This window comes from Xiphias gladius, chromosome 6 (assembly GCF_016859285.1).
Source record: "Xiphias gladius isolate SHS-SW01 ecotype Sanya breed wild chromosome 6, ASM1685928v1, whole genome shotgun sequence".
Lineage (NCBI taxonomy): Eukaryota > Metazoa > Chordata > Actinopteri > Istiophoriformes > Xiphiidae > Xiphias > Xiphias gladius.
In genome coordinates, this window is record NC_053405.1 from 13,780,458 (window position 1) to 13,795,316 (window position 14,859).

The 14,859-nt window shown below is 41.2% G+C and overlaps 1 protein-coding gene across 1 annotated transcript in view; it reads right to left on the reverse strand.

Moving 5' to 3' along the window:
• Positions 1 to 6,344: 6,344 nt before the first annotated feature.
• psmd1 (proteasome 26S subunit, non-ATPase 1) overlaps positions 6,345 to 14,859 on the reverse strand; it is a 45,363-nt gene continuing 36,848 nt past the window's right edge. The window contains exons 21-25 of the mRNA XM_040128620.1: positions 12,720 to 12,812; positions 12,276 to 12,362; positions 10,491 to 10,658; positions 8,261 to 8,426; positions 6,345 to 6,545 (exon numbers count right to left, since the gene is read on the reverse strand). Coding sequence (XP_039984554.1) covers positions 8,280 to 8,426; positions 10,491 to 10,658; positions 12,276 to 12,362; positions 12,720 to 12,812 — 495 coding nt within the window. The 3' untranslated portion in view covers positions 6,345 to 6,545; positions 8,261 to 8,279. The remainder of the gene's footprint in view (positions 6,546 to 8,260; positions 8,427 to 10,490; positions 10,659 to 12,275; positions 12,363 to 12,719; positions 12,813 to 14,859) is intronic.

Consider the following 14,859-nt stretch of genomic DNA (forward strand, 5'->3'; position numbering starts at 1 on the left):
GTGAAATTGCCCATCAGAACTTCCCAGAGCCCAAGTCGCCAACTTCAGATTGCTTGTTTTGTCCAACCAAACAGTCCAAAACCCAAAATGAGCTGACTAACTGATTAACAGATTGACAGAAAATGTATTAATTTGATAACCAAGTAATGTTTTCAAGTTAAAAAAAAAAAGAATCCCTATGGTTCCACCTTCTTGAATGTGATGATTTGCTACATCTTTCTGTTTTGTGTCCCCGTAAATTGAATAATTTTGTGTTATAGGACAAAACAAGCAATCTGCGGTCACCATCTTCAGCTCTGGGAAACTGTCGTGGGCATTTACACTATTTTATGACGTTCTATGGACTAAATTTTAAATCAGCGATTTGAGAAATGAATATACAGATTAACTGATACTGGAAAAAAAATCATTAGGCGAGGCAGGTTTATTTGTATGGCACCTTTCAACAACAAGGCAAATCAAAGTGCTTTCAGTACGACATAAAAGAAACACAAGGCAATAAAAGAGACATGTAAACAGGATAGGTTTTAAAAATAGTTTTAGCCCTAATTCAATTTAAAATGATAGTAAACAGAAAACATCAGCATATCTAGCATATCAAAAATATATATCAGTATCGGCATATACGGTGTGTTGGTCAATAAATAATAAGAAATTGCAGTACAGCAAGCCAAAGATATGTTTGAGGTCATTTAGAAACCTTTATTTTTTAACTGTAAGATGCTCAGTACATAGCTTCTTTTAAAATTCATTTTAAAGGCGTCCTTTTCAAAAATGTTTGTTAGGTGTAAGCGTTAAAAAAACAAATATTGACCTATATTTCGTTATCTGATTTTTTTAAACTCTCAAACGTAGAGGTACTGGCCTCAAAAATCTAGTACCAGTCGAGGTCTAATCCTCACATTTGTGAAGCTGGAAACAATGAATATGTTAATGAATTGTCACAGCACCAGTTCAGCGTCCTGTCCAGGAACAGCAACTGGGCTGCACAGGGCTCAGTGATGATTTCCAACTTTTTTGGACAAAGATGAGACAGAGTGAGAGTTCAAACTGACGTGAACCTGCGGCGTAAGAAGGAATAAGTAAGCACAAGGCAAAAAACACTGAATGTGTGTATAAAATTCAGCTCGGATTACTGTCAAGGGACCAGTTTGATTCAACTCTCCTCCAAGCTGCCTCAAACTCGGCTGCTTCCTTGCAGGACATCCATCCTTTCATCGTCAGACATAGAGGGAAATTTACGAGCTGCAGGTTGCCGGGGCCAAAATCCACCGCATCCTGAGTTTGTTCAGCGTGAACCTCCATCCAGAGGAGGCAGAACAGTCTGCCTCGTCCAGCGCTCCATCATGGACCACCGGCGCATCACTCGCTGGTCCTCGAGTCCAGCCAGAAACTCTCTGGGACCTCGATCCTGTCCGCAGGCCACACACTCGCTGACCTGACCAGTGAGCTCTCTGGTGGGTCCGCCTGTTTGCTTTAACAGACAGCTGACACTCCATGCTTTCATCGACGCCGTCCCCATCACTGCATCCACAGACGGTGACTACATGCTCCATCCCCCTTCTCCTCGTCCTCGGCCTTCCTTGATGTTTGCTTTGTCAGGCTACTGACAGACGTTGGTTGCTGCTGGTCCACTGCCTGCCTCCACCTCCCTCTCCACAGCTTGGCCTGCACGACTGGTCGCAACCAGGGGATCCTTTTGCCTTGTATGGTGTTTTGCACTTGTACTCGCTGGGGAATCTGCAGCTACAATCATTCTTTCAGACTTCCTAAAAAGCAGACGTCCAAGCTCAGAGGTTAGAGTCACGGATTTGTAAGCACAGGGTCACAGGTTTGATCCCTTCCAAGGCCAGTTTCTTAAATTCAGTGGCAACATAAAAGACACTGACCAATGCACTCATCAGAAATCATAAATCTGTCTGGATGAGAGCACCGTCTAAACGCCTAATGATTCAACATCGATGCACCGCAAGCCAGTTTCCATTCTTTCTGCCGGCTGATGTGGCTTTTGCAGTGGCAGTTCATGGTGTAGGCGGCATAGAGAACTGCACGGGGCACTAATGCGTGGGGGGAGCACGGAGAAGGGGAAAAACATTAGGTGCTCATGAGAGCCCATTAACCCTTTGAATCAAACTGATGCAAATTTGCATCTTCGCAGTCATAGGTCTCTGTTTCCTTTGCAGCTAAAGGTCTCTACTTCACTTAGAAATCTCAGAAAAAAAAATACAAAGCCATTTTTAGGCCCTTTCTTCTGTATCTAAAATGGTTACAGTGCCAACGGAGACTTAGCGTGTGTTGTAGCATGACTTTTTATGGTGGAGATTGAACAAAATGTGAAGAAATACAGACTAACGAGACTAAACAATATACCTGTCAAGAGTTTATCTGTAGATTATCGATATTAAAACAAGAGTAAGAGTCCGCAGCCATGCTAGCAGCTCTGTGATGCTGCACATGGGCACAGCGATTGTGTTCTGGGCTAAGCGCTAATGTCAGCAGGCTAACAGGATGATGCTAAGCAGGTATGTGTTTACCTGGCTCACCGCCTTAGTTTAGTGTGCTAGCATGCTAACATTTGCTGATTGGCACTAAACACAAAGCGCAGCTGAGGCCGATGGGAAAGTCTTTCGTTTTACACTTATTTGGTCACAAACCAAAGCATTGGACGAATTAAAAAATTTGACCCGATGATGGTGCGAGATAAAAAAGTTAAGGAATCACTAAAGCGACTAAAATTCTTCATGCTGAGGGGGACATTAATGTCTGTTGAGATGTTTAGATCAAAACCAATTAAAAAAAAAGTCAAACTCATGGTGGCATTAGAGGGAAAATGGGGGGGGGGGTCAACAAAATCATTAGGGTTCATCATCTGGGGACCAGGGACATCCGACATCTGTCCAATACGCGTTGCGATATTTGGACCAAAGTGGCGGACCGGCCCATAGACAGAGACACGCGGCTGGCAGGGCTTGAAACCGTGTGGACGAGCAGGACGTCCAAAGAATTGCAAATTGCTTACATTGTTTGAAAAGTAAAAACTGCTGGGGGGCTTTGAATAAGAGTTGAATAAGAGAGCGCCAAAACGTCCAGGACCTCCCACTTCTGGGCCTTCATCTAAAAGGACACTGGCATCAGTACAGGGGGCAGAAACTTCTGGAAATGATGGAAACCTTTGCCAGGGTCATTTGGTGAATCGCTGCTTCTTAACACCTGTTTTGTTTGTGTGGGGTTTGTTGTTGTTGTTTTTCAGTCGGAGAAACGGATGGATGACGAGGAAATCCGCTCCATCACAGAAGAAAAACAAAACAAAAACAAAAAACGTGAGTGTGCAGGTCGGGAGTAGGACGCGTGGCTATGTAGAGAGGCAGATTTTCCGCACCGGGACTGACAAACCTAGATCCCACCCGGGGCTTCGCCGGCAGACCTCGCCTCATCTTAGCTGGAGACGAGCACGGAGGAGAAGGGAGGGCGCGCAGTCTGACTAAACATCCTCCTCCCATGGGGAGGATGTTACCGCATCCTCGGGAATGCGATCCTGTAATAGAAAGTTAATCCCCTCGCGCGGGAACTCGGCCGCGTCTAATACCCGGGACCCGGCGAGTCGGGCGTGCGCCGGGCCGGGCCGGGCCGGGTCGGGCTCTGTGACGACGGCGATACGGCTTCCATCGAAGCCGAGCGCGTGTGTCGCTCCCCCGCGGTCAGGACGAGGAAAACGCCGGGAAGACCGCGAAGTTGTTCAAACGTCCTCCATGAGCAAGCGCCTGGGAATGCGAAAGGAAGGACGGATTAGTCTACGCGTCGGGCCAAAATGTACATAGGCTGGTTTTCTCTGACGGGAAGCGACGACCGCTCGGCCTCGCGGCAGAGACGGGTTTTTTCCACCAGTCTTACGCACCAAAAAAAAAAAAAAAAAAATCCGACGAGCGCCGTTCCAACACATTTCATGCAGAAAACAGCTGCCCGTGTTATCGTGTCCCGGCCGCCTCCCAAACCCCCATTTTCCACACGAAGCGTCATTTACCAAATACAATCATACTTAGGTTGGAGGAAACGGGCCACTTGAAGACGGTGAACCAGATCCCGGGTTAAAGACCGAAAACCGCAAGAAAATCAAAATACATTCTTCTGCAGTCTTGAGTCTATTCTGCAAGGTGGACGTTTTTTTTTTTTTTTACTGATGATGGATTGTTGGATGTCTAACACCCACACTAACACTTCATCTTAGGTTTCTATTGAGCCTCTGTTCTCTTATGAAGGACATAGTGACAACAAGACCACACGACCTCAGCTGCAAAGAAACAAGAGTTAAATATTAGGTTCACAAAAAAAAAAAAAAATCAGTGGCAGGAAAGAGAGAGAGAGAGAAAAAGCTGGTGCTTCCAGCTGGGAAAGCCAGTTTAATGAAGACACTATTAACATTACATTACAAAACAAAACCCAGACTGAAAAGGGAAACGCTGGCATTAAAAGGCTTGAATTGAAAAAATACGTACTGGCACCAAAAAAAAAGCTGCACTGAAAAATAAAACACAGGTGTCAAAAAAAAAAAAAAAATCCATGACCATGCTCCCACAATCTTATTTTATTTTGATTTTATTTGTTTATTTTATTTCTTTTTAAGTGTTTTTCAATTACAATCTTCAGATTTTTTTTCCCTCTAAGATAATAAAACTATTATCTGAACTGTAATAAAATAAGATTGTGAAGTGCGGGGCCGAAAACGTGTGTTAAAATCATTTCTTGTTTTATTGGAAGCTCGGAAGTTTCTTTAACGCCTGTGTTTTATTATTTTAAGTGTTTCAATGCCAGTGTGTCCTTCTTCAGTTGAGGTCTCATTTTTCAATGCCAGACTCTGAAGTCCTGATTTCCTCAGGACAGTATTATTATTATAATATATAGAATTATTTTGTATGGACTTTTCTGGTGCATGTGTTCTGTTTTTACTGGTGATCATACACTGTTTGATATGTAAAATACTTCCTTACTGGTCTGGGTTATATGAGAGACAGCGTGCAAAGTAGCTGCTGACCACTGGAATGACAGAGTGACAGTATAACAATTAATCCCTCAATTTGATGATATATTAATAATTGCCATTTATGGTCTTAGATGCTATTGCTTTACTCTCTAATCTCTACAGTCCAGATCTGTTACTTTTATATTACATTACATATAAACTAATATTAGAGACACGGTGTTACAGCAGTGATCAGACTGGAGTCAGTAATGTTATTTTCACCTCAAGTCACTGCGCTTTTTACATCTTTTATGATAGAAAATGACTCTGTGGCCATTGTTCACATGGTAAAGTCTTTATACTAAAACCTGAGCTGGTTTTAAACACTAAGCTCCTTAATTTGAAATTAAAATTGTATTGTTTTTGAGGGTTTTAAAACATTAAACTGAAGCATTTTGAATCCTGTCTGTAATTGGAACTGAGTACATCTCTGTTTGTCTGTGCTGCGCTTGTTTATTCTTGTGCACAGGTCTCTCTTGACGGAGATCTTGATCTGAAGGGGACAAGTTGTTTAAAATAAAGATTTAACATGTGAACAAATGACTGATAATCTGCAGTGCTGATAGTCCAGACGGTGCGCCATTAATATCATGTCTCATTGGAAGAGTTTACCAGACTTCCCAGAAGCCTCTTGGCTGCGTGAGGAAATGATTTTTCAAAAGATACCGCTCTTGAAAAACAAGCAAAAACAAAATGAATCGGATCTTATGTTGTTCAAGTTGAGAGTATCATGGAGTATCCTGTGGAAACGGGACGACTCATGGACAGGTTACGAGACAATGGGGCCGTGGGCACAGGTGTAGAAAGTGTATGCTGTGTTTATTTAGGGCAACAAACTCACATGATAAACGTTGTATTCTTGGAAATAGAACTACATAAAGTAATTCTTTTTTTCTCAGTGGACATAAAGTCACATAGCATAACTATCACCGGATCAATCTGAAGTGGAAGTAAACAAGAAAAGACGAAGTTACTGTTCAAACAGAGAAACTGAAACAAGTTTTTCTTCATTTCCGGCTGGAATGGATTTTATACATTTTAGCAGCACTTAGGAGCAATTTTTTTCAGACTTCCCCTTTTCTTTACTTTTGACCTTCAAGAGACCCAGAGCATCATTCTCCTGGAGGCACCACCCCCCAGTGTTGTGGATTATTTATATTTATACAGTAGACTCGGCGCACTGTACAGAGACAGACTGCTGGGTGGACTGAAGCAGCTGCTGCTGAGTGCAGCAAATGTAAACCAGTCTAAATGTGTGGGGTTGGAGAGATCCCCTCAAAACATGCCCGGTGAAATATCCACTCAAATAAACACACCCTCTCCAGTCTCCAATATATATCATTTTTATTATACGGACAGAAAATTATACAATTTGAGAATGTAAAACATTCCCTGTCTAGCAAACGAGGAGCCAGAACAGGAAAGAAACGTGTAAAAGAGGAAGCGAAGCAGGGGGTGTGGATGGAGAGATGGATGCACAGAGGGGAGACGATGGACCGACATGCCGAGATCTCACTTCTTCTGATGCCTGCGGAGAGGGAAAAAAAACATGCCAGTTAGAGGTGAGTTACCCTATTTGAATAATAAAAACCCCAGAAAAGAAGTACTCAAATACCAGGAAATATATCAAGCAGAAGTCCGATTATTAAGGACGATCAATTAAAGAAAGGTAATGTTGCATCTGCTGTTGTGAATTGAAGCACTTGGTCAACAAACTTAAGATGGGAGAATCTCAGAGTTGATCCAAATATTAAAATGCTCATCTCAGTCGCCTTCAGTTAGTACTGCTTCACAGTTTTTAAGCGTTACACGGAGCAGTGAGTTATTTTGACCTTTGTTTTAGCCCTGGATTTTGCCTTTCAGGCACCATACAAGCTGCCCTTCCTTTTTAGTGGAGGTTGTTGGGTCTGTATGCAGCTTGTGAGGAAGACTGCAGACACTACTCAGGACTAAAAAAAGTCTCCAATTTCCAGGTAAATAGAACTGATCTTCAAAGATAATGCAGTAAAAGACAGTGTCTGAATGTACTGTAGATGCAACAAAGCTAACAGGAGAGTCAAGGCTGTACAAACAAAAACCATCCAGATCAGGAAGATTAAGTTAAAACACCTGTGTGAGTGGACCATGACTGCGTTGGGGCTTCAGAACCACAAAACATACAGTCAGTACAAACTAATTTGTTCAAGGGAACTGTGACTGGAGATATGTGTGTGTGTTCTGGGCATCAAACCTGTGACCTTCCAATAATGACTCAGTCACTCTAACCACTTGGCCCGCTGTGCTGCCTAAAATATAAAGTCAGCCTGACAGCGATCTCTGCAGTGTTTAATCTGTCTCACAGTTCTTGGACCTCATAAAGAGATGACATAGTATGCTCAGAGGCCCTAATTTGGTCAGTGACACCTCATCGGTCACATCCCAGGCCACAGCGCGCTCCTACATGGGAGGCACGCCGCAGCCATTCCAACACAAACACGATAAGCAGCCAGGAATCATTAAGCCTCCAGCTCCTCTGGCGAGTGCAGTGGGAAGGTTTGCCCTGCGAGCTGGCGCTTAGAGATGGCAGTGATGTTTACATTCCCCGGTCAGTGACGGGTGAAACTGGGTTAGGCTTGGAAACAACAGCACAGACCGGCATTATGCGTTAGCGCATAGCATTACTTCCTATGCAAGCGGCCCGGCAGCTATGTGGGAGCACGTTCAAGCCAGAGAGGGGTCCGGAGATCAGCGACACAGTATTATACGTAACCTTCACTTTACTTTCACAGTGTGAGCAGCCACGTTACCGAACTTCTGTCCAGTTTGTTTGATTCGCTATTTGTGAAACTAATGCTGTTGTGGCCTTGGTGTCTGCTCGTTTCACCTTTGATGTATGACTTTTAAAGACGTGCTAGAAAGAAATGAATAAATAAATTGAAAATTTGGGCAGATTCAGGTCAATCTAAATCAGCCGACATTTAACAGTGACAGCAAGCAGTCTCTTAAAAAACTAATTTAAGAAATTAAATGTTATTTGTGACTGTGCGAAAGAGCTGTAAAGACCCTCAGTTTTGATCAAATGATTTCAAATGAAATATTTAAGACATTTTGGAATGTTTTTAAAGATTGTCCAGACACACTGAAGCAACAAGTGGGACAAAAAAACGTGAAGACAAAAGCGGTGTGGTGAACATCAGCAGACACTTCGTGTCGCTTCAGTTATGAATGAACATCACGGCTCAGGAATGATTTCTGGGAACATACCTTCGCTGCGAGAACATTTCTACTCGTCAATGTACTCGAAGGACTCGGGGGGCTCTGGCTCCTGCTCTTCCTCCTCAATTTTGGGGCCGTGAGCCGAGACGGGCTCCACCAGCTCCTCCTCCTCCTCACTGGTGTCTTTCATGATGATGATCCCACCTGTATGGAGCTGGCGACAGACAGGGAAATTTACCAATGAGTGTGGAGCAAAAAGGTTGAATTCTACCAGATAGGCTGTTATACTATATTGATATTTATGTTTAAGGTATCCTCGCTCAAAGTCAGGAGAAAAAGCTTCACTGTAATTGCTTACATCTCATTCTTCGCTGTTGGTAAGGAACTCAATGCTTATGTAAAAGCTGCGAAGGAAAAATACAATGACTAAGCAGAAAGCCGGCGATGCAGCACACTAAAGGGTAAAGCGGAGAAATTCAAATGTCACAACCACAACAATTTCCTCTGTAAAATTGGACATTGTTTAGTACCCAGGGCCAGATTAATCTTCCCGGGGGGACAGGGAAAAAATGAGCGGTGAACTACTGTAACAAGAAATGTAATGATGCACAATCCACAGTATATACAATATTTCATTTGATATAATGGCACAACCATAAAGCAAGTAAACAAGTGTGGAAAAATAGGGGAGGGTAACTTATTCAAAAGTAAAGGTCGTGTATATGTCCACTGTGTGGTTTTGATGGCAGTTTGTTCTGAACAAAAACATTCAGCTCCAGTGACGAATCAAAGACAGGAAACATCATATTTATTTAAGCTGAATCACATTATAGGCTTTCAATAAACCTGACATTGACCAGATTTCAAGATAAGTTTGTAAAACCTCTTCACTTCCTAAACCCGTAGATGTAGAAACAAAGCCTTAAAAGGACAGCAGCATTACAAAACTTTAGTCAGGCAAAGACACCATTTTGACACTTGATAGAATACGTCGTACTATGTAATACTCCAAACATAGCTTGCTGGACACAAAATCAAACAGTATTTCCTCTTTACAGGACTGGGGTGAGCGCTTATTGGGTGACTGCTTGTCATCCTGCCATTTACTGCGGAAAACTGTCAACATTTACAGCAGGTCTGGTTTATAGGCTTGAAGAGAGGGGAGTTTCTGGACTCGAAGATACTTGACATAGGCCAAAACCAACCAACAGGCTGGATCCTGATCTGAATGATTTATTTTAAAGGGAAAACTCCTCTCTGACATGATTTTTTATTGTTAAATATCATTAAATAACATGTTAAGTACATTCCAGATCTTAATGTGAGTAAATGTTGTAATTCAGGTGCCTCCCCGGAATTCCCACATGTAATGGTGCTTTAAATAATAATAAAAAATGTAGAAAAAGTAGGTAGTAAGAAGAAGAATAAGTACATTTAGCATCTTATTTGGGAAGTGTGATGACTGCGGTACACTCACATTCTCAAGAGAAAGCCTCGGTATTGTACTTTAATCTATTCTGGCTACCAGTGTTTGAAAAGTTCTGTGACGATTTCACCGTCGATGATTTCTTTATGTCATTGTTACATGGTGATTCTTGTAAGAAGCATTTTCTCTTGGATATAGAAAGACTAACATCAAAATTTGACATTTCAGCTGTACCTGTCTTGACATTATACTTTAAAAAAAAAAAAAAAAAAACAAAAACCCAAATGGACCCAGATATTAAGGAGACAATTAAACGGCAAGTGCTTTCACAGCCAACTTGTTTGGTGCTGTTTGAACCCCCTCTGGTATGTTTGACCTTTTGGTTCAGTTTGTTTAGGACGGTTTGTAAGTTGTCAGTCGCACTCTGGTGTGGACTTAACAACCGGTCTGAAATGGTGGCTCCTGGTCCGCTTCTAAGTGAATACTGGTTGGGTTTGTGGTTTGTAAGCGAAACCGACTGACCACTGAATTTTATGATCATAGATATGTGATTTCTTTTTAGCAAAACTTCAAAAGCTAATTTGCTATTGTCTTTTAATGCTGATTCTTCATAAACATTGTAATTTGCACATGCAAAAATAATTTGGTAACCGTGGTAACGTGTCTCTGGGATTTTCCCTTCCCTACGTCTTTGTTTAACTATTGGCAAAATGCATCACCATAAGTCATTCTGATGAAGTGCTGAAATGTTCTCTTTTGAATCACGCTTAGTGAGAGACTTTTGCTAAGGCCTGTTACGTTATTTTAGCTGGAAACACGAGCACATTGACAAACACAGAGGGGTGTTGTTACCGGTTTGAAGGGCTGATATCGGCAGGTCTCTGGCATCGTGAGGACTTTGAGCTGAGCTGGCATCACTCTGGCCGGATTCTCCAAGAGCTGGAAGTTTGGCTCTGCCTCTTTCTTCTTCTCTTTCTCCTTCTCTTCATCCTTTTTCTCCTTCTCACCCTCCTGGACCTCCTGTGACAGAAAATCAGCATTTTCTGCATCAGGGCTGCTGAGCGTACTTGTTCACATGTACTTTTTATTTGAGCTTTTTTCATATTTGTACTGTTCTAGTCCCTGTTGACTCTGTTGTTTGTTTCCATGGTTTCCAAGTTTGTATTTTATCTATTTCTCTCCTTTTCTCTCTGACTGTATTTACAGAAAAGAAAAAAAATATTCAGATATTTTTTAAGACAAATTGCTGATCATGCCCTACAATAATGGGTTTAACCCACCATACTTGCACCACAATGAGAATCTATTTTTCTATTACAAATTTGACATTTTTTGACAGTTTTCAGGAGTTATGAGTAATACATTCTGGTTTAACTTCTTTCTTGCACCCTTGATAGCTGGTGATTTGTTGAGTTGGCCAACACTGGAAACCCATAAACAAGACAATGAAGGAGAGAAGGTGCCAAGAAAGCTGGTAATTAAAAAAAAGGTTTTGTATTTCAAGACCAAACTACATCATCTCCTGCAGATGTTCTGAGACACTGAGACTGTCTTTTCTCCTCTGACTCAGTTTCTAATTGGAGGCTTTAGACTGTTGGACCACATAAAGCCACAGCAAGTGTCCTGATTAAATCTGTGTTTCAACATGTCTGTTCAGCTCTTTATTATCACCACCACCAGCAGTGTGTTACCGGATCACTTATTTTATTTTAATATTCTGATCCTCAGACAAGTACGTGTTACACGTATGCATACAAATTGTACTTTTTTTTCCCTATTTCAAAATGAATGTATAATATTTAATTTAGTCATACTGTATATAGCATTTATTTGTCAGTACCCTAATTTTTTCTTTCCCTGTCCATTTCAATTTTTATCCCAACCATTCCACTGAATATATTTTAGTGTTGACATAGCAGTGTAGTAATAAAAGAAGAAACAAAAGAAAAATGCAGGGATAAAAGTCAGCTCTATCCAGAAAATGAGAACCAGTGAATTCTGAACCCGTCTGACCCCAGTTTGAGTGGATACCTCCCCTTCAGCTGCCTTTTCAATAAGTTAAGCCAAATAAAATCAAAAGCTTGAGATGTGAGCAGGTCGGACATTTCCAGGCTCGTCTCTCAGCACCAGAGCTGAGATGTAGCGTGGCAGAGTAGATCAAACTCACTGCTAACGCCCAGAGAAAATCCCAATGAAAGTTACTGGCTCTGGACTGACAGAGAATGTCTGAACGCTGGGCATGGGAGAGTGAAAAGATTGAGACAGACTTTTAGAAAAGAAATAAGATAGGTGTGTGCATGCTGTCAAAGAGCAAAAGAGTGACTCAGTGCATTGATCTGCCTCAGATACCCTATTAAGCATCCAGGTAATTGTGATTTTATCTGCGTACCAGGAGGTACGGAATGGTTTTCTGCAGTCAAGAAAAGGCATGTGGTGAGGCATGCGACGCTTAAATGAAAAACACCACTTTCAGGACACAAACAAACAAAATAAAATAATGACTTTGAAATGTAAACATGCTCACTTGAGTCCAGAATCTTTTTAAAATGTAACGAGAGAAAGTAAATAAGGAAGTAAAATAGGATTATTAGTTCTAAAGAGAGGAGAGGGTTTTGAGTGTTGGGCATTCCCTCTCACCACTTCCATCTTCTCCTCCTCCCTTTCTTTCTTTTCCTTTTCCTTTTTCTTGGCTTTGGCTGTGATGGAGAGAACAGCAGTGGATACCTGCCATGCAGAGAGAGAATAGAGACATTTCCACAATGTAAGACAATACCATAGACACTCAGACCTTCTTCAAACATGGCTTCAAAACTTACAAAACTAGTCAACCACAAAATAAACACTGCTTGGTCTTTCATTACTTTCCTCAAGTGCATCTAGGATTGTGAAATGTAGCAACTGAGAAAAATAGGCCAGAGATGCTAAAAAAATAAACATAATGGCCAAGAAAATGATGAGTATAACAAAGAGGTTTGAAATTATTCACAAATCAATATGAAGCAAGATCAACTTTCCTCAACTAATAATTTCAGTAAAGGGAAAGCAAAACAAGCAGATCTGTTGTGGCGCCTGAGTTGTCACCTTCTCCTTCTCTTTCTCCTTGGGAACCTCCAGAGCTGGTGGGTAAGCGAAGGTGGAAGGCTTACAGTTGGAGCGGTACTGCACCTTTGGCATCTGAGCAGGAAGACAAAAAGATGTTCACTGTTTTGATAGATATTTTGTAAATTTACACAAGCTGGCTATAATCGCTGTCAGATCCACTTAAGAGTGGGACAGACCTCTAACACCCTTTCAGAGAGTGAACTCATATCACTTCTGTGATTTTTTTTTTTTTTTTTTTAAACCACATCAGCAGCACAACTTAACACTTTGGTCATAAGTGAAATATCTCCGCAACTATCGGATGGATTTCCATGAAATTTTGTATACATCTTTACAGTATGTTCACCAGGAAATGAATTCTGATGACTTTGGAAATCCCCTACTTTTTAATCTGGTGCCTGCATGAGATTGACAGTTGTGGTTTGAAGTGAAATTTCTAAACTAGGATGGTGAACAGGGTGAAAAGTATACCTGCTAAACATCAACGTGTAAACTAGGGATGAAACTAAGGATGATTTTCATTATCAATTAATATGCAGATTTTTTTACCCATTAATTGTTAAAAAAGTGAAAATTGCCCATCACAAAGATGATGTCTTCAAAAACGTTCAGTGTACTGTCACATAAGACAGAGAAAAGCAACAAGTCCTTATAATTGAAAACCGATTAATAGACTAATGGTTTCAGCTCTAATGTTAACATCGTTATTTCATCGGACAAGGAGTTCAAGTTTTCACCTTTGACTATTTGTTGGTTTGTCAGCAAAACGTACATAACTGATTTTCCCCAAACTTGGTGAAGGGATCAGGCATGGCCCAGGGAAGACCCATGGAAAGACCCATGGGACCCATTAAATTTTGGGGCAGATCTAGATCATTTACTATGAATTTGAATTTTTTTCTCTGAAGTCTGGTGTATGTTGTTTGACACTGGCCTTGGTGGAGGCATCTACTGAGGGCCATTATCATCGCAGTGTGTTGTCATGCTGATGCTAACATGTAGCTCAAAGCACAATCGCTTTGTCTACAGTAAACAGCCTCACAGAGCTGATAGCATGGCTGCAGACTCTAAGTCTTGTGTGAATTAAAATCAATTCAACATTTTGCTGGAGTCAAATCATCTTTTATTTACGTATTTAAGGTTTTCTTGTTGACCTAATGTTTGAAGGATAGCCTCCATCCGTGTTCACTTGCTAACAAAACCGGGACTGTAGAAAAACACGCTACTGGAGGTAAGAAACTCCACAGGGAAGTTTTATCTAAGACAGATCTGATGATCAGTGCTGTTTAAAAACATTGATGTAAAAAACCTCAGGGACCATTTAGAAGCTTTTAAATGGTCCTTGAGGTTAGACTATTTTGTCAACTGCCGTTTCCAACGTCAAGATTGAACTCTGAAACTCTACCAGAAAGACTTAAGGTTAAAACTTAAGGTTCAAAAAAAGTCGTCAACACACAACTTTAATGAACACAGAAATCAACACATATCTGAAGTATCGCCTCCTCTCCTAGCTAGCTTTATAACCGCTTGCATTTGCACTTTGCATGTTCCATGTTTTCTTCCATATTTAAAATGACAAGATGATAAAATTTCACCAGGCAGGACAATAGGAAACCCCCATTCACTGTGGATATGCGCAGAAAACTCCAGAAACATGTTTCAGAAAGACTGATGAGGGAAATCTTCCAGGAGAACCCCCACTGAGTTCCAGGTGCTACTGGAACACAGCCTAGCTGGGAGAGGGGCCAGGACTTCAGCTGTTAAGGAAGGCAGATTCAGACTAAATAGTGAACTAAAGTGAAATGTGAATTGAGGAAAAAGCACATTGCGAACAGTGATAGAAAGCAGTTCTTTCTGTTTTTGTAGTAGAAAATATTGCATCAAAACCTGCTCTAAAATTTGGCGGCTTAATGTCGTCTCAAATGTCATATTTCAACGCTGATTTGCTGATTATAGCTTTTTCTGGGCCTGCAGTCCATTTGCCATTTTTGTAAAACATTACAAGGAGGCTATCAGTTAAAACGGTATGCTTCTTTCATATTTATTCATATTCACCATCTGTCCAACAAGTTTTTGCTTCAGCTTTACTCAAGAGATTTACCCGTACAACTACATCTGC